This window comes from Nicotiana tomentosiformis, chromosome 10 (assembly GCF_000390325.3).
Source record: "Nicotiana tomentosiformis chromosome 10, ASM39032v3, whole genome shotgun sequence".
Taxonomy (NCBI): domain Eukaryota; kingdom Viridiplantae; phylum Streptophyta; class Magnoliopsida; order Solanales; family Solanaceae; genus Nicotiana; species Nicotiana tomentosiformis.
The window spans coordinates 38899126-38925973 of NC_090821.1; the positions used below are offsets into that span (position 1 = coordinate 38899126).

Consider the following 26848-nt stretch of genomic DNA (forward strand, 5'->3'; position numbering starts at 1 on the left):
TTTTTCTATACTTACAGATTCTTTCGTAAAAGCACACGCCGGGGCCATAAAGGTCGAGACCAGGAAGTCGGACATATTCAAGGTAAGACAAAAGGATAATGAGATGCTAAGAGAATTCGTATCTTGTTTTCAAATGGAACGAATTGATCTACCACCAGTCACAAACGATTTGGTTTTTCAAGCTTTCACTAAAGGTCTAAATGAACGAAGCTTGATGGCTTCACGGCGGCTGAAGCATAACCTGATCGAGTACCTAGCTATTACTTGGGCCGATGTTCACAATCGATATCAGTCCAAAATAAGAGTCGAAGACAACCAGTTGGGCTCTGGGTCCGTTAGTAAAAGGTCTACCAACAGAGAACATAGGTCAATCATAGACCGATACCGGCCGTATAATGGAAATCCTACAAACTCGGTGTAATAAACGACAATCAACTACCACGCAAATTGGAACGTGTCACGCCTAAAACAATACTACTGCTAAGGTACGGCCCTCCCCTGTTCAATTATATTTTGAAACTAAACCTTGCAGGTGTTCGACCAAAGACAAGGATGGATTATTCAACTCGAAGCCTTTAGGCCAGAAAGCACGCGTTGCACTCTTTTTCCCTTAGACCGGTTTTTGTCCCAAATGGGTTTTTCGGCAAGGTTTTTTTAATGAGGCAACCATTGATCGTGCTAACTTGGAACAATTCAACAATATCCGAGGCCTCCTTCCAATCAACCTCGAATACCGGGGGGCATTGTCATCAACTATACCATTCGATGATTATCAAGCTCGGTATAACGTAAGTTACTTCGTTACTTCATGGCGACAGGGTCTCGACAGGAAAAATTATAAGGGCCAAATGGTCGAACGAGCCATACCCATATCCATGCCCATATAGTTGTCCCGAGCCCTGACACAAAACACGAACACATGTATAATAACTTACAAAGAAAAATTTCTTCTTTACCGTTATCTTATATCCAAGAAAAAATTCCTCTATTTTGAAATCTATTATGCAAACAGGCTTAAGGGCCGACCATTATCCCATAAATCGGGGACTATCTACGAAGCCCAAGGGCTACCCTATTTTGAGTTCAAGCAACACTCACTCGACTATAAAGCCCAAGGGCTACACCGACTCGAGTTCAAGCAACCGTTCTCACTCGGGGACTATCTACGAAGCCTAAGGGCTACTCTATTTCGAGTTCGAGCAACATCACTAGACTAATAAGCCTACAGGCTACATTACTTCGAGTTCGAGCAAGCACTCACTTGACTACTAAGCCTACAGGCTACATTACTTCGAGTTCGAATCACTCACTCGACTAATAAGCCTACGGGCTACATCACTTCGAGTTTGAGCAAGCACTCGCTCGACTACTAAGCTTACGGGCTATATTACTTCGAGTTTGAATCACTCACTCGACTAATAAGCCTACGGGCTACATCACTTCGAGTTCGAGCAAGCACTCACTCGACTACTAAGCCTACAAGCTACATTACTTAGAGTTCGAATCAACTCACTCGACTAATAAGCTTACGGGCTACATCACTTTGGGTTCGAGCGAGCACTCACTTGACCATTAAGCCTACGGGCTACATTATTTCGAGTTCGAATCACTCACTCGACTAATAAGCCTACGGGCTACCAAACTTCGAGTTCGAGCAATCACTCACTCGACCACTAAGCCTACGGGCTACCTTTCTTCGAGTTCGAGCAAAGCACTCACTCGATTATCAAGCCTACAGACTATATTTCTTCTAGTTCGAGCAATCACTCACTCGACCTCTAAGCCTACGGGCTATATTACTTCAAGTTCGAGCAATCACTCACTCGACTACTAAACCTACGGGCTACCTTATTTCGTGTTTGAGCAAGCACTCACTCGGTTATAAAGGCTACAAGGTCTGAATTCGATCAAATTGCCTAAAGCCTTATGAAAACCTTCATAAGGCATGAATGAAATAAACTTTTCACAAGGCAGAGAATAAAACAGAGGCAAGTCCGGAAAAGAAAAGATCTTTATATATATGTACATGAGTGTTTACAATGTCCTAACATGACCCTACACAAAAAAACAAAATGGAAACTAAGGGCTAAGTTTCTTGGTTATCTCCGGGGGCGGTCTCTTCTCCATCGGGCTCCTCCCCGCTCTCGGACCCACTCTTGCTCCCATCACCACTACCACCACCACTACTATCATTATCATCATCATCGGAAGCCAAGGCTTCAGCATTGGCTTCGAGCTCTTTAGCCCTTTTTATCTCTTCGGTGAGATCGAATCCTCGAGCATGGATCTCCTTGAGGGTCTCCCTCCGAGATCGGCATTTAACAAGTTCAGCAACCCAATGTGCTCGAGTGTTAGCGGTCTCGGCTGCCTCTCTTGCTTGTACCTGAGCAGCTTCAGCATCGACCCGATAGACGGCCACGAATGCATCCGCATTGGCCTTTGCTTCTTCGGTGTCAGATTTGGCCTTGGCAAGTTCGGAGGCCAACCGAGCCTCGAGCTCCTCTATTTTCTTGCTTAAACCGAGCTCTTCTCCTTCATACCTTGAAGTTGGTTTTCGGCCGATGATAATTGGGCTCGAGCACTTTCTTTTTCTACGGCAAGACGGATCATACCATCTTTCCATCCCAAGGACTCCGCCCTTATCATATCGAACTCCTCGCGAAGCTTCCCAATCACCCCAAGCTTCTGCTGCATCTGTGAGATCAAAATATTTGCCACCGTCCCAGGATCGAGCCCATGGGTTTTTAAGATTATTATTACCTGCTCAGTTAGGTCGGTCTGGTCTTGATGAGCCTTGGCCAACTCAGCTCGGAGGTCCTTGATTTCTTCTTCCCTTTGCCCGAAGAGGAGTCTAAGGGCGTTCCTCTCCTCCGTGACCCGTCGGAGGTCTGCCTCGTACCGACGCAGCTCAGCTCGAGACCGAGAACATTCTTCTCGATGAACCACTGCGGCCTACGTAAGAAAGAAGAAAAGAAGTTAGAGAAGAATAGCAAATATAAAAGTGATATCAACGAAGGGAGTTAGAGCTTACCCGATTTAGAGCTTGCTGCACTTCACAGAAAAGGCCCGACACATCACTAGGGCCAGCAACATCCTCGACACCAATAAACAAATCACAGAAGGGGTCCTCCCCTTCATGAGACCGGTTTATCTCGAGGGCCCCCAAAGCTTGGGCTTCCCGAATCGCCCCTTCGGAAAAAGCAAGGAGAGTGGGCGAGTCTTCGATTACTATTGCCCCAAGCGACTCGCTTAAGGCGTTCTCCTCAGTTTGGAGAGCTTCAAGACTGGACCCTTCAGATATACCCACCGTTTGTTGACTTCGGTGGGAAGCATCCTCGATCTCTAACAATTCGGGGATTCTGCCCGAATCTTTCTCCGATACCACCTCAGCTCGAGGCGGAGACACAAAAACCGCCATCGATCCAGCTGCCTTTGAGACATCGATGGTTTTCTTCACTTGGGCCATCAGTACGGACCCGTCGTCTTCTTCTTCCTCATCTTTATACATTAGATGCCGAACTGATTCTTCGGTCAAATGGATGGTATTCTTCCTCGGCTTACGAGCCATCCTCGTCTTCGGGTTTGGATCTTCTTAAGTAGAGGCCCTTTTTCTCTTATTATCCTTCACCGGTTTTGGAACAAAGGCCGAAGCCTCTTCCTCGTCGGACGGGGGCCTCAAAACTGCATCTTTGCCCAGGCCTACACACAAGAAAATTGATTAAGTATTTGGAAAACGCTTCGTTCGAACTATCAAAGATACGAGAAAAAGGTTTTCCATGATTTTTGGCCTCCCATCGGCCCTTTGACAAATCACGCCATGAGCGCTCAGCATATGTAGAGGTTGAAGCTAGACCACGTACCCAGTTCTTGAGGTCAGGAACTACACCAGGCATCAAGGAACCGCTTCATCACAAAAGGGGGATATCAGTGAGGAAGAAATGAAGGGGCAAAATAGTAGGAGATACTAGCAGAATTACACTTACGCTTCATGTTCTACTCCTCGGGAAATGGCATCTTTTCAGACGGAATCAGGTCCGAAGTCTTCACTCGAACGAACCTGCCTATCCAGCCTCGATCCTTGTCCTCGTCTATGCTCGAGAACAGAACCTTGGTAGCCCGGCGCTGAAGCTTTATTAACCCACGTCGAAAGAGGCGAGGGCAGTACAATCGAATGAGATGGTCGAGGGTGAAAGGCATCCTCTCGATTTTGTTCATGAAGAAACAGATCAAAATAACGATCTGCCAAGAAGAAGGATGGATCTGGCCTAGGGTTATTTGGTATTGACGACAAAAATCAATAATAACAGGGTCGAGAGGACCTAACATGAAAGTGTAAGTATACACGCTTAAAAACCCTTTCACGTGAGTGGTGATATCTTCTTCAGGAGACGGGATTACTATTTCTTTGTTCTCCCAATTGCAATCTTTCCTTATCTGTTCGAGTTACCCCTCGGTTATCGAACACATATAACTCGATACTAGCTCACATTGCCCGGGAACCGACGAGCCTTTGTCGACATTAAAATCAGAGGTAAGAACACACGCCCTAGGAACGCACTCCTCAGGCCGTGGCTCCATCGGTGTTTTGTCGGCGGCAGACTATGAAGAAGAAGCTTTTTCTTTTTGAGAAATGTTTTTTGAAGTTTTCGCCATTTTGGATTTAAAGATCGAAAGTAGAAGGAGGTAACAAAGATTTGGTGTTTTTGAAGAAAGATTTTGCAGAGAAAAATCACAGATTTGCAGATGAACTCAGAAGATACGAAAAAGAACTTGGAAAATTTGGAGATTGAAGATGTAAAAATGATAAATGGTAAAAGGAAGGGCTATTTATAGATTGAGCAATGGTGGTTCAATATCAGCGGTGGCCGACCACCGTCTGACACGCATTAAATGCCTTGGTAAACTGAACCAACGGGACAGCTATCACGTACGTCATGGTCGGGCTCGATGCAAACGTCAATGCATACCCGATCGAGCCGCTGGAAAATCATATCGTTTCTTACCACATCCTTCCCGAGAAACGAGTGGACTATCTGTATATGGTCGAAACTGATTTCGGCCTTCGTACGACTGATCGAGATGGGAACATAATGGACCAAAGAAAGTCTTCATAATATCGAGATGGGATCCGAAGAAGGCACAAACGAGCTTCAAATTTCAGGGACAGGTCAAATACCGAGCTCGAAGTCATTATCGAGCTCGGGTTGGAATCGAATTATGATGAGATGTGATGGAATCGAGCTTGAGGGCCAGAGGCCAACCAATACCGAGCCCAAGTCATTACCGGACCCCGAGTCGGTATCGACCTCAAACCCACATCGAGCTCCAAAATTGAAAACTGACCGATACCGACCAATACCAAGTCCGATCAAGATCGAGCTCATAGAAAAGAGCCGTTGCAGCCGCACTAAGGGAGATAATCTCGGCGGGAATTAGGAAAAAGCTGATTTATCATGGGTTCCCCACTATGTATTTTTAATTATATCTAAAGTATGATCCTCCAACTATAAAAGAGATGGCTATATTTTTGTAAAGGGGACAAGTTTTGCATACATTGTAACTCAGATATCATACACTCCCATACTGAAAAATTATCATTTTTTAGCTTCATAGATTGATTCATCTTGTTTAATCCATAAATCATCCTCTTTTCAACTTTGCTTATTTTTTATTTTTTACGGTCAATATTCGATATCTCTATTTACTCTTACGATTTGTGTCAAGTTATACTACATACCCTTAGAACTACGTACAAATTCAACTCTATCCATTTTCGGGTAAACATGTATCTAGCCTACACTACATGTAAACATAATAACTAAGTCCACACCTTACATCTTTCAAGGTACATGGATGACACTACTAGACATTGTACCTTTCAATGTACATCAATGTGTTCATACTCTAATACATGTACTAACTTAATATTCTAGTTCATGGACTAATGTAAACAAATGTAAACAAATGGAAAAAAAGTTTATTCCTTACTAAAATCCTAACTTAATCTTTGTTAAATCCTCTAATTTTTCACTCTTCTCTCTCTTCGGAACAACAAAATATTTCATTGTTGCTGGTGTTTCCTTCCTCATATATCTCAATTTCTCTCGTGTTATTCATGTTTCTTTATTAAGTTTTCTCATCAGCCCACATCGAGAGAATACACCTTGAATGCAAAGCTCTAAGAGCTTGTTCCAACCGTACCTGCTGCATTCTTGCTTTTTATTACTTTGACTTTGTCCTCCAAACAATCCAAGAATTTGAATATGGGCAAGATTTCTGACAAAGGTTAATGATTCCATGAGAAAAGTTTAAACTAAGTTCTCTAAAACAAGCTTGTTCCAACAGTACCTGCTGCATTCTTGCTTTTTATTACTTTGACTTTGTCCTCCAAACAATCCAAGAATTTGAATATGGGCAAGATTTCTGACAAAGGTTAATGATTCCATGAGAAAAGTTTAAACTAAGTTCTCTAAAACAACTCTCTCTCTCTATCTCTCTCTCTTTCCCTTTCTCTCTCTCTCTCGTTTTTTTTTTTTTTTTGATTCGAGTTTTAAACCTTGTTCATGCTGGAAAACAATGGTTTGGGTTGGTTTTGGTGGCTAATGGAAAGCCAATACCTTCTGCACTTTTTTTGTTGCAAGAATATAGGAAGAAACTAACAAAGAAATTGACAGATGTTAAGTTGGATTTGAACATAAATAAATTACAACCTTTAGATATGATTTTGAAGTGTTGTCACACTATTAAACAACCATTGAGTATTACTTGAGCAAAAGTAATTTTATAGTGCTTTTTGTTCCGGTTGGCTACCGATTACAAGTTTAATTTTATAGCTAAATTTATCTTCTTTTTATATTTTTATTAAATTTAAAGTTTATTAATATTTTTAATATGTTATCTTGTAGAGTGATTTAGATCAATATTGTTCTTTTACTTATTAAATTTAAAATATTATGAGCCACGTTAGGAAACAGAATACCAAACATAAATAGATAGAAAACAGGGTATTCCAAATGAAAGCTTGGATTTTCATAGTATTATCACCGCTAATGAGAAATTAAAGCTGAGTTAACTTCTTGTTGTGTAACACCATTAGTGACATGAAATTGCTTAAACAACTACGTACCAACAAAGGTTGTGATAGAGTGGTAAGTACTCTTTCATCGTCTTTGTTAGGAAACGCTTTACCCCCAATATGGGACTTTCCGACACAAATCCGGATTTAATCATACCCCAATGTGAGTACGGACACCGGGTGGGAACCAAAAAGTTGGATACTGTAGAAGGTTTTTGCTTGAACTAAAACTAAAGCTTACTAGGTTTGTTCAGTTTTGTAATAAGGCTAAATGGATGACAAGCAGTAGAAAGATAACAAAATTAGAGATTCTTTTTTGTGGATAAACTACACATCTGTTCTGTCTTATATGACATGTTACAACATGTTTGGGCATTATTTTATCAATTTGATTTTTCTGTGTACTAACAATATATAATTTCTACACTTATGTTAAGGAGATCAACAACATTACTATCTATGGCTATCCTAATTTGACAACACAAACATGCAGTAAATAATATGGTACGATATGTTAAAAATAATGTATCTTTATTTTGCACTATTACTGTACATAAGTTAAGTTCAATATTCTATTATAACTTTTCAATTTTGAAGAATTCTAATTTATCTAACTGTTCAACTTTTAAAAGTTAATAACTTCCCAGGTATTATTTTAATATTTCTTTCACAATCATATGTCAAATTAATTTGTTTTAGATTCCTTATCCAATCCAACTTGGAAAGAAAAATCTGTGTCATTTATATGTCAATTTTGGTGTTGAAAAACTAGTGGGCATGCAGATGAACTTGCAGTTCAGAGAACCCATAGCAACCACTCATTAGAAATACAATCAAATCTAGCAGCCAAATCCATTCTCACCCTTAGCTTTTCCACCACCAAACCTATAGATCAAAAAGGGAAAATTAAATCCCAACAGAACCAAAAAAAAAGAGACTATGCATATTGTTCTGTCACAATTCTTCCTCCACCAACTAAGCCTCTCTTTTCTTCCTCTTATTCTTCATTCCATGGCCAAGAACCTACTTGAATAATTGCTTCACTTCGTCTCTTCACAGTTTTTTTTTCCTTCAAATGTTTTCTTCCATTTAAGCCATGACTTCTTCTTACAGTTTATCTAGTATTAGAAACACTACTAAATCAGAAGCCTTGTTAGTAGCTCAAAAATCTTATCTTTTCTATCCAAGACAAAGGCTTTGTGTATTTTCCAATGAAACCCAATTTCCCAAGAAAGATTTTCTTGTACTCAATCCCCAAATTAGTTCTGCCTTTTCATTTTTGAGACTGAAAAATTCCAGCTTTAGACACCCTTTTGCTGCCTTATCATCTTTTGCTGAAGCAGATGGTGATAAAGGTGAGAACTTTGAAGTCAAATCCCACCAAGAACATGCCAATTCTTCTTCTGAGGAAGATGATGACTTGCCTGGAATGGCACAAGCTTTTCACATATCTTCAAGCACAGCTTCTGCCATATCAATATGCATTGCATTAGCTGCACTGATTTTGCCATTTTTCATGAAGTCTTTGGGTCAAGGATTGGCCTTGAAATACAAGATGTTGTCTTATACAACAATCTTGTTTGGTTTTTACATGGCTTGGAATATTGGAGCCAATGATGTGGCAAATGCAATGGGAACTTCAGTTGGTTCAGGGGCATTGAGTCTCAGGCAAGCAGTCATCACAGCAGGGATTCTTGAGTTTGCAGGGGCACTCTTAATGGGAACACATGTTACTAATACAATGCAGAAGGGTATTCTTATGGCTAATGTTTTCCAAGGAAAGGATACTTTACTCTTTGCTGGTCTGCTTTCTTCTTTGGCTGCTGCTGGAACATGGTTGCAGGTGCATTTACATACCATTCCCTTTTTATTCCACAACTAATCCATAGTTCAAAATGTTTACATAACTTGCCTGTTGTACAAGTAGTGGTTGAAAACTAGCTCCATATATGACAAGAGGGGTTGCTCAGATGGTAAGTACCTCCTACCTACAACTTAGGGTAATGGGTTTGAGTCACCAAAGGAACAATAGTTCCAACAAAGAGGATCAAAGGGGGATCTAAGGGGAGGGGCAAAAAAAATTACCTTTACTTTTCATTCTCAAAAACTAGCTCCATATATAAAATATCGGAAATTTTAGGATGAAGGTATTAAATTATATACACCAACGATGCATTGAATATTCACGTCAATGTATAGTAGGTTACTTAAAATTTATTATAGATTATCGATGCATGAACTTAAGTAGAGTTACTTGAATTACTCTTTAGGCGACGTGATTGTGTATATATTTTACATCGTCAGTACATATAACTTAAACAGAGAATGGAATAAGTGACATAAGTGCAGGCTAGTAATTAGTGAAGTCAGAAAAGTCCCGCGAGATCAGGATTCAAACCTAGTAGAGATACAAAAATACTAGGTGATTTCTTTTCATTTGCCTCGGCCTTGACAATACAATTATCCGAAATTTGTGCCGGTGGGGTTAATTGAAGTGTGCCCGAACTGCCTTAAACACCACTGTTATTAAAACTAAAAACAAAATCAGTGACATGAATTGGAAGAAATGGAGTAACAATTTAATCAATTTAGCTTGTGAGAGATTCTAGTAATTTTGGATGTTCCTGATTTCTACAAGGTAGTCCTATACTAGCTTTCTGTTTCTGAATTTTTCAATGAGACAAAAGGAGTTACGAACTAGGATTCTGCAGGCAAACATTGAAAACCCACTGAAATACCTGACCGTCTTGAGTTTCTTGTAATTGGACAAATCTAAGAACAACTTAGGCCAGCAGTTGTTTAGTCGTTGCTCCAATAGTAAACTAAGGAAACATTGTCAAGGATATTACTCCCCTGGAATAATCTGCATATATTATAACTAGGAACACACTTAATATATGTGCTTGACATAACTTTATTTTATATTCTTATGAGAATGGCACAAGTAATTACTTAACAAAGTCTTGTGTTTTGACTATCAATCTAGGTCATTAGCCTAAACTGACAAATAGTAAACGACATTTCAAGCCGTGCCAATTATTTTGTAGATTGCTGAACTTAGAAAAGCCTAAAAGTCATGTAAACTCTCTTGGTTGTTTTCACATGTGTCTTTTCTAGATTGATAAATTGCACATCACGGAAACTACACTCTGAGAAGCTATTGATATGATAAATTCTTGATAGTACACCAGTGGAACTTCAGTCCAAATTGCATGGGAATACACAGGGTACCCTAACACTAAATAGCCCTACTGCATAACGACTCTAATTGCTAAAAATGGCTAATAAGTCTTAGCTGGCACCTCTGTCATCGCTTCATATTTCGTTCAGATGAATCTCCACTATATCACTCTGCATCTATCTGATCTCACACTAGACAGATGAACACTGCTGTCCATTTAGCAATTCACCAACTACTCTCATATGAAATTTCTGGTAAAATTTTGTGTTCTTGCTCAGGTTGCATCATATTATGGTTGGCCAGTATCCACTACACATTGTATTGTAGGATCTATGGTTGGTTTTGGTCTTGTTTATGGGGGAACTGGTGCAGTCTTTTGGAGTTCATTGGCAAGGGTAACTTCCTCATGGGTGATCTCCCCTTTACTGGGAGCAGCAATGTCCTTTCTCGTGTACAAATGCATCCGGAGGGTATGTTCTTCTGATATGAATACTCCTCAAGCTCTAGTGACCAAGACTTTTTCTATTGCAACTTACAATTCCTAATCCTGGCGTCTTTTACTATTTTTAGTTTGTGTATAGTGCTCGGAACCCAGGACAAGCGGCTGCAGCAGCTGCACCAATTGCTGTGTTTCTTGGTGTCACGGGAATCTCTTTTGTAGCTCTCCCTCTGAGCAAGATTTCAAATCTAGCACTTGGCCAGGCTATAACCTGCGGCGCTATTGGTGCTTTTGTAGTTGACAGGATCATCCGGGGCCAACTAGGTCATCTCCTTGCCAAGTCCAGTTCAGAAGAACCAGAACCAGAATCAGAAACTATCGACACTAAAAACATTGGATTTCTTTCAGATATTGCAGGACCTAAAGGAACACAACTGAAAATAGTTTATGGTGTGTTTGGCTACATGCAAGTGTTATCAGCCTGCTTCATGTCATTTGCTCATGGTGGAAATGATGTCTCCAATGCAATAGGACCATTGGCTGCAGCATTGTCCATTCTGCAGGGTGGGCTCAGCGGAGCCGATATTGTAATTCCAAATGATGTTCTAGCATGGGGAGGCTTTGGAATTGTGGCAGGGCTAACAATGTGGGGATACAGAGTGATTGCAACTATTGGAAAGAAGATTACAGAATTAACACCCACCAGAGGATTTGCAGCTGAATTTGCAGCCGCGTCTGTGGTTTTGTGTGCGTCCAAGCTGGGGCTACCAATCTCAGGTACGCATACCCTGGTGGGAGCAGTCATGGGTGTCGGTTTTGCCCGAGGACTTAACAGTGTAAGAGCAGAGACAGTGAAGGAGATTGTGACTTCCTGGTTAGTAACAATTCCAGCGGGTGCTACCTTTGCTGTTAGCTACACATGGATATTCACTAAGCTCTTATCATACATACTCTGAGTGTAAATTAACGGATAACGCCACCACTCAAACTTCTTGGATTAATTATAAAATCACACAGATAACCTTTTTTGTCGTGATTTGAGAAATGCAATTTTTGAACCTTGTGGAGGATCCATGATAAAGAGTAGTAGTCCATTCAGTTTAGAAGACGAACAAGCTTTGTTTTCTGCCTAGCACTTTGCCTCCCTATATAAGCTGCTAACTTTTGTGTTGGATTTAAGCAAATGTGATTTTGTTTCTTTGTATTTTACTTCCATATCAGGTTGTTGATCTTAGACATTAAAGTTTGAAACTGTTCTTCACATGCCTGGGACCAGTAGGTCAACATCTAAGTGCCCAATTAACAAGAAATTAAAGTTAAGATCTTGTAGACTGAAGGCACAGGTAGTAAGGGCCATTTACTATGAGCAAAAAGAAAGATGGTCTGAGTTAAAGAATAAAGGGAAGCAGTTGACAGGGAACACAAGAAAATGAGGAGGCAAAGTAACGTCTGAAAGAGTGTGTGTGTGTGTCTGTGTACTTTATCCAAGCAAAGAGATCAGCCTAACTTCGACAAAATGGTTAAGATCTAATGTAAACCGGAAAAATTGTTCCATAACTTTAAAAGATAATAATCCGTTTATTTCTTCTAAAATCAGAGCTGTGTATGTTTTGTGGTATACAACTACATAGCACAATGTTACATGGTACAAAGGTTACTCCTTCCTTGTCTTTACAGTTTCCAGCTGCTTTCCAGCAGGTAACATTTGTAACTAACACAAATAATGACATCCAAATCTCAAAAAAAAAATATAATAATTGAGAGATAGCAATGGAAAAGAACAGTCTTGCAAAACTGACCATTATCTCTCCTTAGCTAAAGATAGAGCTTTGCAGTTAAACAGTATGAAAAAATTGACATACCGGGAAAAGATAGATACTCATGGAGAAATCTCCTCTATTGAATTTAGATTAGGTTCCCATCTCGAATCCCTCCACGTTTTTGTTGTTGGGATAGGAGGTACAAATTTCTCCTGTTGCCTTTTCTTCCATAACCAACCGGACCATCTCTCTTTGGAGGCATAGAAGTCCTTTGCATAAGATATAGAGTCCTCTAAACTATGTCCGCTTACATCCACGACTTCTTCGCGGTCCAACTTAGGCTCCTCACTTTCAGTGAAATGTTTTGCTTTATGAGAGTAGTGTTTGCGCTTCAGTTTCTCTACAGTAGTAGAGGGGATTAAAAGGTATTTTGCCCCTGGCATAAGAATATCATCTGCAATGAGAAGAGATTCATGGGGACGATCGAAAAAATCCGGCAAAGCAACATGCCTTCCTGGATAGTTCTTTAATAACTGAGCTGCAGAAATGGCACATTCGTACATATCTACCTTCCCACCGGGATGAACTATCCGCACGGTGATATCCTTAAGTTGTAAACTCAGGCTAAATGAATCAGTTTCCTTCAACTTTTTCCTTTTTCCAAATTCTCTGTCTCTATTCTGGCCTAGTCCTGACTTGTTACCACAAAGCTTCAGCATTTCCAGCAACTAGAAGCCCGCCACAACAACTACACGCATCATAATAGGAGTACAGTTGTGATCAAGATATCTCTATAAACAAGATAAACATATTTTGTGTTCTCTAGGCCAGCCTTTATGAACTTTAACATTATCTCAAATGAACCAAGTGATAACTCCAAAGGCCAAATAGAAAATTATATCCTCCAACAATAATATCTCTTTGGATTCTCCTCAATCGGCAAAACCAAAGTTTTCCATGATACAAGAAGAAGCAAAAAACATCCAAGTTTTGTTGTTTCAAAAATACACAACTTTTGTCTTGTGCCACGTCTGCAAACACATTCTTGTGCTCATATCGTATTCCCAGAGCCCTGATGGCACTTGACGTTCTAGCTTTTTCCTTCTCCCACTAATCCAGTTGTTATGAATAATAAAACAGCCCTTCATCAAACAGGCTTCCTTCACATTGCTTTCTTGCCAAAGATCTTTGTATGCGCCATTCGGAAAGAGGTCTCTGTCCAGGAATTGAACGGTCACATTCGTTTGAGGTTCTAAGCATCTGCTATCATCTATGCGATTGTATCCACCTTCCCCGCACAAAGTATCATAGAAGCTTGGTTGCTCAGAAAGATTTGAGTTTGCTGCATGCTTCACAACCTTCTCAAGAGCAGCAATAGTCGTAACATCCGAATAAGCATAATAGAAACCAGAATTCAGACGTCGAGGTAAGTTTATAGGTCCTGTAATTGAGCCATAAATATTTGTGCACAAATAAAGAGACAAATTAGCTTAATCAAGGGCGGTAACAGTTTATCTTCCAACAGCACAAGCATGTGATAAGCAGATATCTTCCTCCTGAATATGAATCCCACTACTTAACTAGTTGTTCCTTGCACTCAAAATTTCAGCTTTCAACAAAAAAGATAATGTCCTTAAAAGGGAAATACATAAATACCTGTCAACTTGTATTCATCTGATTGTGCCACAAGAACTGCCGGGCCAAATGAGCTAAGCAAGGGAAGTGGATTCTTGAACCAATAAATGTCAACATCGCTCATTAATACATTGTAACCAAGCTTCAGTATCTGCAGAACGATTCTGGACTTAACTTTGGTTACTTTTTGAAAGCATTCAGTTCCAAAATGACAGTTGTCGAAGCTGATCTTGGTTTCAAGATTGGCATACTTGAAGACGGGAAGGCCCTAGCAACACAAGTTCATCTTAGTCTTTTAGTAAGACGGTAAACAGAAAAGAGGGTGACAAAATCTTAACATTCTACGCATGGTGTAGGACATATATTTTTCCACAGAAATTGAGGTGGTCATGATAAATAAGCGAGCTATTACCGAGCTGCACTAATGGATTTCAACCTATCAATCACATATAGTGTGGCGAATATCAGCTAATAAAAAAATAAGTTACCTGCAAGATGGAGAAATCATATATATTATCGTCAAGAGCACAGACCAAAAAGTTAGAGATCTGGAGATGGTTCAGCCTGCAGACCCAACTCATTAGCATCTCTTTGTAACTATACCCAACAACTGCTAGCACAACTGTCTTATTTTTGTCTGCACGAAGTGACAGTAATATATCTAAAGATAAAGGAAGCGAAATTGGCGTCGACACAGTCCAGTAGTCCTCCACAGAGCAGTCATTAGCCCCCTTAGTTGATCTGATAGTATCAACGCATTCCAAAGTTTTCTTCTCTCTTGTTGACTTGGACATAACTTGTTTTCTTAAACTCAATGATCCTTTGTACCTCAAAGGGTAAACAACCATTTTTGCAGAATTTACGAAGAGATAGTCTCCTCCACACTGAAAAAGTCTAAATATGTTAGAGAAGTTCTGTTCATGGAAATATAATGATCCATAAAGCATTGCTAAATTGGAGTTCCCCGTCACTTCCCAAAACCTTTTTCCAGTAGCCAGGCCAAGAAAATCTTCACTTGTGCGATTGAAATCCTGGTCAAGATCATTAAGGTTCAAATTGGATATGGACCAACTAGCATCAAAGACAAATCTGAAATCAGAGAGCAGAGCTTCATTTATAAGCCAGCGGTTATGAAGCCCCTTTCCATATAGAAATGGGGGGAGGACTCCTTTATGCAACGGAAGATCTCCATTGTTCCAAGCTATTAGCATTTTTCCGTCACAAAGGTTCCATTTCCAATCTTGTGAAACGAAATCCTGCAACTAGAGGAACGGCGTACTCAAATTAAGGAGTTTCCTCATCACATATCCTGTCCAAATCATTTCTAAGGTTCCCTTTTAGCCATACCTTTCGGGTCTTCACTCGGCTTCCATCATCTTGAAGCCAATGTTTTCCATCTGCATCCAAGTGAAATGGGAAGTGGGAAACACTTTTTGATGAAGAAAACAGGAGCCAATCATGATCAAGTTTATGAGCATGTTTCATAGTTTGAATGAAGTCTGGCAAGAGAATAGTGTCTGGATCAATCACTATAGAAACATCTGAAGAGGATGCTTTTGACCTTGCAACTATGGAATGAAAAAATGGTGTGCCTAGGAACCTAAAAGACAAAGATGTAAGAGTAACAATTCAAACTTTCCTGATCAATTGAAGCCTAAAACTGAAAAAGAGTAATGCAAGTTTGCCATAGGACCCCATATTATAGTCGTAATTTTTTCACAAAGTGATTATCTTATGGATCCTCTTTTAAAGCTCTTCCATTAAGGTTCTCTTAAGTAACCGTTTAGATGCATTTGTTTTATCCATAGACAATGTGTAAGCTTAAATCCTGATATTAAGGGCGAAAATACCAACTTGGACCATTTGTCCATTTGTCAGACAAGTGACTTAACCAACTACAGTGGCTATATTCCATTTCTCAGTGAATGTCTAATGGTTGTGTTATCTATAAACATGTCCGGCCACTCTTGTTTTCCTCCTCTCTTCGGTCCACTTAGAGATATAAATATCATTTCAAAATCAAGCTCGTTTAGAAATTGCTATTTTTAGCATCACGAAATTCAAGTGTCAGCCTATACCAGAGATTTTATGCAGCCAAATACTGCATACAGTATACATCCACTCTTCTTACCGCTTACTAGCCAGACGCACTCCGTACACGGGGTACGCCATTTTTATGCAGGATTGACTGATTATAGTCTTTACAACTGTAAAGTTCATAAACGAGAAAAAACGTACGATCACAGAACTTATCCATTGTGATAATAAAGTTAAAGAAACTATATTTGCCTTATTAAAATAATTGAACTTAAAAACTATTTTTTTGTCTCAATAGAGTAACTGAACTCTACTCATAAGAGTAAACTCACTAAACTTTATCCATTAAAACAACAAAACACGCCCATCAAGGTGACTTTACCTTTTACAGTTATCGCGGTAAAGTTCAATTAGGATACGAAAAACACCAAAACTAGTTGCAAAAATGAGACTAACTAAGAAATAAAAGTAAAATTTTCATACGTGAAATCGATGTTGGGATCAACTGAGACGCGGGGACTAAATAATTCAGCAAAGGAGAAAACAGAAGGTTGTTGGCTGAACAGAACAACAGTAATGTCTGGTGATAAGCCAAGCCAAGATCGAACAGCAAGAGCCTGCCTTTCCCCAATGGAACCCACAAAAGGCCTTGGCGCTGTAAATATGGTAATAGTTGGACCATCCAAAAGTATCTGACCTTTAAAAGAAAATGGCAATGGCATAAGTTGAGTAGCATAAAAAGAGACACCAATTAAGATAAACCCCCATAGCCAAATCAACCACATCCCAAGTTGCTTTGCCTGTAAATCCCCACCAAAAGAGAAAGAAAAATTCAATATTGGTTGAGAATAAAGAATACAATAGCATATTAAATGCATAAAGCTAAAATCTTTGTTGAAATGGAAAAAATAATTAATGATGATTGATGCTAAAGTACATTATAGCATCATTAAATGTAAATACAGTTGAAAACTTTGTTGAAGAGGAAAAAGTAATCAATAATTTTATTGATGCTAAAGAACATTAATAGCATTGTAAATGCAGAAAGTTGAGAACTTTGTTGCAGTGGGCAGAAAACGAAAAACAAAATCTTGATTAAGGATAAAGAACAAAATAGCATAGTAAATACATAAAGGTGAACTTATTCTTCAATGGAAAAAAATTCGATGTTGATTTGGTGAAGTGGAAAAAGAATCAATGTTGATTGATAAAAAAAGAACATAATAGTAGATGAAAGGTATGTAGAAATGAACCTTGTTGTTGTAGAGAAATGGGAAGAGAATAGATTGAAAGAAGTTCATTGTTGTTAGTGATAAGAATAAGGGATTAGAGATTTTCATGATCTTGGGTTTTATGGAACTTTAACGGATGAAAAAGAAAAGTGAAAAGGCAGCCACTTTGCACAGCAGCAACGCCGTGGGAAAAGCATGGGAGTAGAAGAGGAGCTAAAGGCATGTGAGTGTGTTAGGCAGCCGTACGTAGGTTTCAAGGGTCAATGAATGTGTCACTTTTTTCTTCACTAAATTAATGGGTGAGTGCAGATGCAACTATGAACTGGAAATGGAACTAACTGCCCAATCTGCAATAGTCAAACATTTTGTATTACTAGGGGCGTGGCAGCACCCCTTTCAAGTTTTTTTAAAGATTTGAACCCTAAGTTTTAATTCTTCAAAATTACTCAGTGTTAATTAGGCTAATTCTCATTATGAAATACTCAGAATCAACCCCAAAGTAATTATAAATACGATTTGGTCCAACAAATAATTATTGCAAAGTTGCTAAAATGGAAAAAATTCAGCTGCCTCCCTATTGCTCCTTCTTCCTCAACTGCTAGTTCCATGCTGTAAAAATTGCTTAGATTCAGTAGTTGTGCTCACATTTCTTCCTTGTTTAGTCCCCCGAAGCTCCTTCTATTCATCCTCTTCATCTTGCTCGGATATCGATCTTCATTTTATTCCGGAAAACTCTATTAAACTGTTTTTTGAGTACATTTGCTTGGGTATTAATCGCAATAGATATATTCAACCATATTTTCGTCTGGTAAGTAATGAAATCTCTTGTTGCTTTGCAATTGGAAGCATATATATGATATTCTAGTTCTTCAGATTTAATTGACCATTCTTTATTTATTATAAATAATTATTTTACTAACTTCAGTCTGCTAGGCTTATTAAGACTTGGTTGGGGCTATTCTTAGTTTATTATAGACAATTTATTAGTATTTGTTAGCCTTAGTCTAGTTGGTATGGAGGACGTTATAGTAACAGGTAAAGAGTATTTGGGTGAATGGATGTAGACTTCAAATTGTTGGATTTGGCATCCAAGGACAAAGGTGAAGGCACCAATTGTATATTCAACGGCAATATACCTATAAACAGTTGGTTGAAAGTGGTCAGTTGAAAATTGAAATGCTGGTCGAGCGACGTGTCGATTAGTTATACGATTAGTGAAGCGCCTACAAGGGAAAAAGTATTTGCTTCATTCATAAAAACTTAGTAACAATATTCGTTTGTATCTTCTTGATATTGCTATTAGTAGTCTAGGCCGATTCTAAGAATAACAGTGGCTGAGAGTTTCATCCCGAGTTCAAATGCCGCAGCGGCAATAGAAGCATTATCACTATCGATCACCACCATCATCATTCAACAGGGGATGATTTTGGAGAATCTATGATTTATGAATAATTGTCAAAAAAATGATGACGAGGCTATCGAGCAGTCGGCCGCTATTTTCAGCAAATTTATTCTGCTACAACCCAGCCCAGTCACAGTCTTGATGAATCAAGTTTTCTTCGTGGGTAAACTATCATGATTATGGAGGCGTTTATAAATGCATTGATGCTACTTTTCTTGAAAAAACAATCCTCGACCATATAAATGGAGATATAAATGCTCAATATAATTTGCCAATAAATATGGCCACAAGAGGACTACATGCGCAATTACGTTGTCACAACATGGAGAGTGATTTTTTCTTCAAGCGCTTGTCTTTGTAATAATCTGCTACTGTGATGCTGTTTGTTCTGCTTTTCTGAAAAAAAAATTCAATCTGTGTTATTGTGAACTTATATGCTAATTCCTTGTGATGTTTTTTCCTTCAATCCATTAGTATATATTTATAATCAAGTTTCTGGATTAATAATTCTGTGACGTGTCTCTATTATGTTAGCAATTTGCACGTTGTGTTTGGTTTATAAAATTTCGTAAAATCAATGTGTATACGGTCAAAACCAGGTTCGCCTCTTGTGCGACTAATCGAGACTGAAAAATAGTAGGTTAAAGTTCAACCTCGAATTATATCAAACCGAGGTGCGAACCTATATCGTTAAACTCGAGACTATGTCATCGAACAAAATCGAGATCAGACGAGATCGAGGAAAATTTACCAAGTCGAATAATAGAAGGATGAAATATCCGCAATCGGTTGTAGATCACGGCGGAAATCTCGGCACGTATCAAGGATAGGCCGATTGATTAGCAAATCATGAGATTTCTTACCTTGTATAGAATTGTATCAAGAGTAGGACTCTCCTACTATATAAAGGGGGACTGATCATTTGTAAGAGGACACATTACGCAACATAAAATAATATACTGTCATTTTTTAGCTTTTATCATCTTGTTATTATGTTCATACATCAGTTGAGACATCTCTCGGATCAAAGGTGATCGAACTCGAGGGCCAAGGCTGTTCAATTTGATAAACAGTTTGGCATAAGGCTGCTCGATTCGTGTGGTTTGCATTAATTCTTTTATCGTCAATTTCAATTTTAATCTGTTTCCTTAATTTGTATCAAGTTATATCACGTATCCTTAAAATCGCGTATAAATTTAATTATTATCCGATTTTTAGGATAAACAGTTTGGCGCCCACCGTGGGGCTAAAGATAGTGATTACCTGGTACAAACTTTCATAACACCCACTATTTTACACTTGTTCTTTGGAGTATCTTTGATTCCATGACCAAAATATTGAACTCTCAGTCAACACCCCTACACGCAGACAATGATTTCAATCACCACGACGAAAATTATAACATAGCACCAGGGAACGACGTACCTCCAGTTGGCCTCGATGGAGTTCCGGTTGTAGATCCAATTGACGTCAGCTCGCATGTAGCCATCAATGCAAATTTGGCCATCGATCCCGAGAGCAGCATCCATAGAGACATTCGATCAGCCGCTCAAAGCATACGTGGCGGCGAAGAGGGCGGGATCAGCCTGCAGGTGATCTTCGAAATGTTGCAGGCTCAACAAGCAGCGATAGCCCAGCTCCAAAACCAGAATCACCCACCGAGCAGGATCGAGCCCGAGCCGTCCCAGGAATTTGTCCATAGGGTCGAATCGGTTTCAAGGAAATCGAACTAGAAGGAATCGGGGCCGATCCTGTAATCATGAAGATGCCTGAAGAACTAACAAAATGAGTTGAGTCGGGGAAAAAGAAGATCGAGGCTAACGACAAGATGGTGAAAACTTATAAATCCAGGGTCGATCAAATCCCGGAGGCACCTTTAATATTTAAGGGTCTGGATTCCAAATAGTTTGTGCAAAAACCCTTCCCCCCAAGCACGGCTCCCAAACCGATTCCCAAGAAGTTCTGCATGCCCGAGATTCCTAAATACAATGGAACGACCGACCCAAACGAGCATATCACCTCTTAAACATGTGCTATCAAAGGGAATGATCTAGAGGATGACGAGATCGAATCTGTCTTGCTAAAGAAATTTGGGGAAGCCCTGTCAAAGGGAGCTATGATATGGTACTACAATTTACCACCTAACTCTATTAATTCATTTGCTATGCTTGCAGATTCTTTTGTAAAGGCACATGCTGGGGCCATTAAGGTCAAAACCAAGAAGTCTGACCTTTTCAAGGTAAGGCAGAAGGACAACAAAATGCTCAGAGAATTCGTGTCTCGATTCCAAATGGAACGAATGGATCTTCCACCGGTCGCCGATGATTGGGTTGTTCAACCTTTCACCCAAGGACTCAATGTTCGAAGTTTAGTGGCTTTGCAGCAGTTGAAGCAGAGTTTGATAGAATACCAGGTTATTACTTGGGCCGATGTGCACAATCGGTATCAATCAAAGATCAGGGTCGAAGACGACCAGCTTGGAACTTCTTCCGAGTCCGTTTATCCTACCTCGACCGTTGATAGAATCAAGAGGGACATTGACAGGGATCGGTATCAGCCGTATAATGGAGATCGTAGGAGTAGCAGATCTGGGCGAAATCCTGTACGAAATTAAAGGATGAGTGATCGAGGCCAGAGCTCTCGAGGGCTTATGAGTAAGAACGGCTTCGATAGGCCTATCGGACCTATAGAGGCACCATGATTAACAAAATATAACATATAACTTTAATATTGATGCAGCCGGCATCGTATCGGCTATCGGACGCATCAAAGATACCAAATAACCTCGACCTTTACAAACCGATCCAGCCCAGAGAAATTCCAACAAATGTGCAAATATCATGGCACCCATGGCCACAAAACGGAAGATTGTCGACAGTTGAGAGAAGAAGTAGCCAGGTTATTCTACGACGGGCACCTTCAGGAGTTTATGAGTGATCGAGCCAAGAACCATTTCAGAAATAGGGATTCCAATAAATAAAACAAGCAAGAAGAACCTCAACACGTCATTCATATGATTATCGGAGGGGTCGATGTTCCCCAAAGTTTGATGTTAAAACGCACCAAGGTTTCAATCACGAGGGAGAAACGAACTCGGGACTACATACGAGAAGGAACCTTATCTTTCAACGATGAGGATGTAGAAGGAATCATACAACCCCATAATGATGCATTGGTAATATCCGTACTAATGAATAAAATTCGAGTTAAGCATGTGTTATTTGATCCAGCCAACATCATTCGATTAAGGGTCGTAGAACAACTCGGCCTACAGGACGAAATCGTGCCCGCGGCTCTAGTGCTAAATGGATTCAACATGGCTTGTGAAACTACTAAGGGAGAAATAACATTACCAGTGAACACAGCTGGGACCATCCAGGAGACCAAGTTTTATGTGATCGAAGGGGACATGAGATATAACGCCCTGTTCGGGAGATCGTGGATCCACAACATGAGGGTTGTGCCCTCGACCCTTCACCAGGTACTAAAATTCCCAACACTAGAAGGGATTAAAACAATCTACAGGGAGTAGCCCGTCACGAAGGAAATGTTTTCCATCGATGAAGTAATTCTAATATCGACATTCTCATCGAGAAAGGAGTCAGATTCGAAAGCAAAACAGGAAGCCAAATAGCAATCACAGACGTCAGCCTCGACCCAACTAGATAAGAAGGGGACTGACGAAGACGATGATTATGGGGTACCTCGATCCTTCATAGTCCCCGATGATTTCGATCAACGGTCGAAGAGCTGGAGCAGGTCATGCTGATCGAATATCTACCCGATCAAAAGGTATACCTGGGCACGGGGTTAACTCCCGAGCTCAAGAAAAAATTCATTCAATTTCTTATAGCTAACATGGATTGTTTTGCTTGGTCCTATCTCGACATGACAAGAATCCCACCAGAGATCATCACTCATAAACTGAGCTTAGACTCGAAATTCTATCTGGTGAAGCAAAAAAGGAGACACCAATCCGAGATCAAGCATGCCTTCATCGAGGTAACTAAACTCCTTAAAATAGGGTCCATCCGGGAAGTCAAATACCCCGAATGGCTAGAAAACATAGTAGTAGTCCCTAAGAAAGGGAACAAACTAAGAATGTGTGGGGATTACAAATATTTAAATAAGTCATGCCCCAAGGAATCTTTTCCTTTGCCTAACATCAATCGCATGATTGATGCCACTGCCGGCCACGAGATCCTTAGTTTTCTCGATGCCTATTCCGGGTACAACCTAATACGAATGAACTCGGATGATCAGGAAAAGACCTCCTTCATCACTAAGTATGGCACATACTGCTATAACATAAGGCAATTTGGATTAAAAAATACTGGTGCCACTTACCAACGCCTAGTAAACCGGATGTTCGAAGAACAAATAGGAAAATCTATGGAAGTTTACATTGATGACATGTTAGTTAAGTCCCTCCGAACAGAGGACCATTTGAAGCATTTGCAGGAAACCTTTAGTATATTGAGGAAGTACAACATGAAATTGAATCCAGAAAAATGCGTGTTCGAAGTCAGGTCAGGTAAATTTCTCGGATTCATGGTATCCAGCCGAGGAATCGAGATCAACCCCGACAAGATCAAAGCTATCGAGGATATCATGGTAGTGGACAACATGAAGGTTGTGCAGTGGCTAACCAGGAGCATAGCCACCTTGGGGCGATTCAACTCGAGGTCCTTCGATAAGAGCCATCGATTTTTCTCATTAATGAGGAAGAAAAATAACTTCACATGGACTCTAGAATGCCAACGGATCCTGGAAGAACTTAAGCAACACTTGTCGAGCCCGCCACTGCTTCACACACTAAGGGATGACGAACAACTGTACTTATATTTGGCAGTATCGGAGATAGCGGTAAGTGGAGTCCTAGTCCGGGAAGAACAAGGTACGCAATTTTTGATTTATTATGTTAGTCGGACCTTGGGTGAGGCCGAAACAAGATATCCCCACCTAGAAAAATTGGCGCTCGCTTTGTTAAGCGCCTCTAGGAAACTGAAACCGTACTTTCAATGCTACCCTATATGTGTTGTGACAACTTACCCATTGCAAAATAATGCATAAACCCGAACTCTCGGGACGATTGGCCATATGGTCCATGGAAATCAGCGGGTACGATATTGAATATCGACCCCGAACAACCATTAAGTCTCAAATCTTGGCAGATTTTGTGGCCGACTTCACGCCGGCCCTAATACTCGAGGTCAAAAGAGAGTTGTTGGTAAACTCGGGAACGCCCTCGGGAATATGGACCCTCTTTACGGACGGTGCATCGAACGCAAAGGGGTCCGGACTTGGCATCATACTGAAGCCACCCACGGGCAACGTGGTTAGACAATCCATTAGAACTGTGAAGCTGACTAACAACGAGGCCGAATATGAGGCCATGATTGCAGGTCTCGAGACAGCCAAAAGCTTGGATGTGGAGGTGATAGAAGCTAAGTGCGACTCCCTCCTTGTGGTGAATCAGGTTAACCGAATGTTCGAAGTCAGAGAAGAACGAATGCAGGTACCTAGATAAGTTACAAGTGGCATTACATCGGTTTAAAGAATGGACTTTGCAGCACATGCCTCGAGATCAAAATAGTGAGGCTGATGCCCTCGCAAACTTAGGGTCGTCGGTCGAGGACGACGAGCTCAACTTAGGGACCGTTCTGCAACTCACGAGGTTGGTAGTCGAAGACGGTCATGCCGAGATAAATTCCACAAGCTTAAACTAGGATTGGAGAAATAAATATGTAGAATATTTGAAGACTGGGAAACTTTCCTCAGATCCAAAAGAATCGAGGGCCCTGCTCACAAAGGCAGCCCGATTCACCTTGTCCGAAGACGGAACCTTGTTCAAAAGAATGTTTGATGGCCCACTAGCAATATGTCTGGGACCAGGAGATACCGAGTATGTTCTGAGGGAAGTTCACGAGGGCACTTGCGAAAATCATTCAGGCGCCAAATCATTGGTTCAAAAGGTAATCAGAGCCGGATATTACTGGATCGACATGGAAAAAGATGCGAAGGAGTTTGTTCGAAAATGTGACAAATGCCAAAGATATGCTCTAATGATTCACCAGCCCGGGGAACTGCTGCATTCAGTCTTGTTACCATGGCCATTCATGAAGTGGGGAATGGACATCGTTGGCCCTTTTCCATGGGCATCAGGTAAGACTCAATTTATCTTATTTATGATTGACTATTTTTCTAAGTGGGTTGAAGCACAGGCATACGAGAAGGTTAGGGAGAAGGAAGTCGTCGACTTCATTTGGGACCACATCATATGTCGGTTCGGGATGCCATCCGAAATTGTTTGTGACAATGGGAAACAGTTTATCGGCATTAAAGTGACCAAGTTTCTCGAAGATCATAAGATCAAAAGAATCTTATCGACACTGTATCACCCTAGTGGGAACGGGCAAGACGATCGACCAACAAAACCATAATCCAAAACCTTAAGAAGAGGTTAACCGACGCCAAAGGGAAATGGAAGGAGATCCTACCCGAAGTCCTTTGGGCATACCGCACGACTGCGAAATCCAGTACCGGGGCTACTCCATTTTCATTCGTTTATGGTGCCGAAGACTTAATACCGGTCGAAGTCGGGGAACCAAATATCAAATACTGATATGCAATAAAGGAGTCAAATGACGAGGCCATGAATACGAGCTTGAAACTATTGGATGAAAGGCGTGAGGCCGCCCTTGTTCGATTGGCTGCCCAAAAATAATGGATCGAGAGGTATTACAATCGAAAGGCCAACCTTTGATACTTTAATGTTGGGGACTTAGTGCTAAGGAAAGTCACCCTAAACACTCGAAATCCGAATGAAGGGAAATTGGGTCCGAACTGGGAAGGACCGTACCAAATTCTCGAGGTCACCGTGAAAGGATCCTATAAGCTCGGAATGATGAACGGAGAACAACTACCAAGCAATTGGAATATATCCCACCTAAAACGATATTACTGCTAAGGTACGACCCCATTTCATTTACTTTTTATTTTGGACTAACACTTGCATGTGATCAACAAGAAGCGGATACGAAGTTTTTAGGTCTTGCACTCTTTTTCCCTTAGACCGATTTTGTCCCAAATGGGTTTTTAGCAAGGTTTTTAACGAGGCAACAATGGATCGTGCTAACTTAGAATCAAGTCCGATCATGAATCGGTATCGAAGACCAATTCAACAATATCTGAGGTCCCTCTACAATCAACCTCAAATACTGGGGGAGAGTATTACCGCCAGTTATACATTACCTTTGGATATCAACTTTAGCGAGGAAATTACTTCGTAAAGGAAGGGTCTCGATAGGTAGGATTTATTGTAAGGGCCAAACGGTCAAATGAACCATGCCCACATTGATTACTCGAACCCTGGCATAAAATATGTACGCATGTATGTCTGCTTTGCACAAGAATAAAGAGAAGTACTTTCCCTACAATCATCTTATGTTTTAAAAATTTTCCTCCTTACATCCCTTAAAGAGTTTCGTACTTCCGATCTACTGAAAATAACGAGCCCAAGGGCAGTCTATAACTGGAATACGAATGACCACTCCCTCACTCGGGGATCACCATCCGAAAAACTCGAACAGGCCCAAGTCACTAGGCCTCATGGGCATAAGACCTACTAGGCAACTCCCTGGTTTTTAAAGGCCACGGCCACCCCACTCAGGGACTGTTATCTTGGGCAAGCCCTGATAGCTCGGGAAAATAAGTCCAATGGGAAGCTCCCGAACTAAAAGGCTACGGCCAAATTAACACGGCTCGGAGACATCCGAAGCCCGTAACAAAAGCTAGGCCTTCGAAAAAGAAAATGTTTCACAACCGGTTCTAAAGGCTACCCTCGGCAAACTACAATCTCTGCTACCTACTTAGGGAAAAGGTTCTGGTAACACCGAACCCCCAAGATGCCTTAAAACAAAGTAGGGTAAAGGCAAGGTTTGAACTTTCGAACATAGCCTAAATTACTTTATGTTAAGACATTTCGGCCCTTATGATTACAAGTAATAAAGTAAAGGGAAAATTTGAAAGCCAAAGGAGAAAGAAAGCCTTGTATATATAATATTTTTTATAAAGGCCAGAATGGC

General features: G+C 40.4%; 2 protein-coding genes across 8 annotated transcripts; one reads left to right on the top strand and one right to left on the bottom strand.

The window, feature by feature from the left end:
- The first annotated feature begins 7848 nt into the window (after nt 1-7848).
- Nucleotides 7849-11956, top strand: LOC104106984 (inorganic phosphate transporter 2-1, chloroplastic-like). Its single transcript, XM_009615660.3, has 3 exons — nt 7849-8918; nt 10535-10726; nt 10827-11956. The coding sequence occupies exons 1-3, from the start codon at nt 8172-8174 to the stop codon at nt 11649-11651; spliced, it is 1764 nt and encodes a 587-aa protein (XP_009613955.1). The 5' UTR covers nt 7849-8171; the 3' UTR covers nt 11652-11956.
- Nucleotides 11957-12223: 267 nt separating this feature from the next.
- LOC104106982 (beta-arabinofuranosyltransferase RAY1) lies at nt 12224-17693 on the bottom strand. Of its 7 annotated transcripts, none has more exons than XM_009615656.4 (6): nt 17381-17693; nt 16611-16824; nt 15438-15589; nt 14579-15352; nt 14112-14358; nt 12224-13896 (listed from the first exon to the last, which is right to left on the bottom strand). In XM_009615656.4, exons 1-6 carry the CDS (start codon nt 17465-17467, stop codon nt 13454-13456), a joined length of 1917 nt encoding a protein of 638 aa, XP_009613951.1. In that variant the 5' UTR covers nt 17468-17693; the 3' UTR covers nt 12224-13453. The 7 variants fall into 7 exon arrangements, with proteins under 7 accessions (XP_009613951.1, XP_009613950.1, XP_009613949.1 ...); XM_009615655.4 differs by having other exon boundaries at nt 14579-15346; nt 15438-15690; nt 16611-16927; XM_009615654.4 differs by having other exon boundaries at nt 15438-15690; nt 16611-16927.
- Nucleotides 17694-26848: the final 9155 nt, after the last annotated feature.

What these genes read in the sequence shown, in the direction of transcription:
- LOC104106984 (XM_009615660.3), top strand. Translation starts at nt 8,172, where the DNA reads ATGACTTCTTCTTACAGTTTATCTAGTATTAGAAACACTACTAAATCA. An exon ending in CTGCTGGAACATGGTTGCAG is followed by an intron (nt 8,919 to 10,534) that starts GTGCATTTACAT and finishes GTTCTTGCTCAG; the next exon opens with GTTGCATCATATTATGGTTG. An exon ending in TGTACAAATGCATCCGGAGG is followed by an intron (nt 10,727 to 10,826) that starts GTATGTTCTTCT and finishes TACTATTTTTAG; the next exon opens with TTTGTGTATAGTGCTCGGAA.
- LOC104106982 (XM_009615654.4), bottom strand. Translation starts at nt 17,467, where the DNA reads ATGAAAATCTCTAATCCCTTATTCTTATCACTAACAACAATGAACTTC. An exon ending in GATCCCAACATCGATTTCAC is followed by an intron (nt 15,691 to 16,610) that starts GTATGAAAATTT and finishes TTTGTCTTTTAG; the next exon opens with GTTCCTAGGCACACCATTTT. An exon ending in AGATGAATACAAGTTGACAG is followed by an intron (nt 13,897 to 14,111) that starts GTATTTATGTAT and finishes GCTCAATTACAG; the next exon opens with GACCTATAAACTTACCTCGA.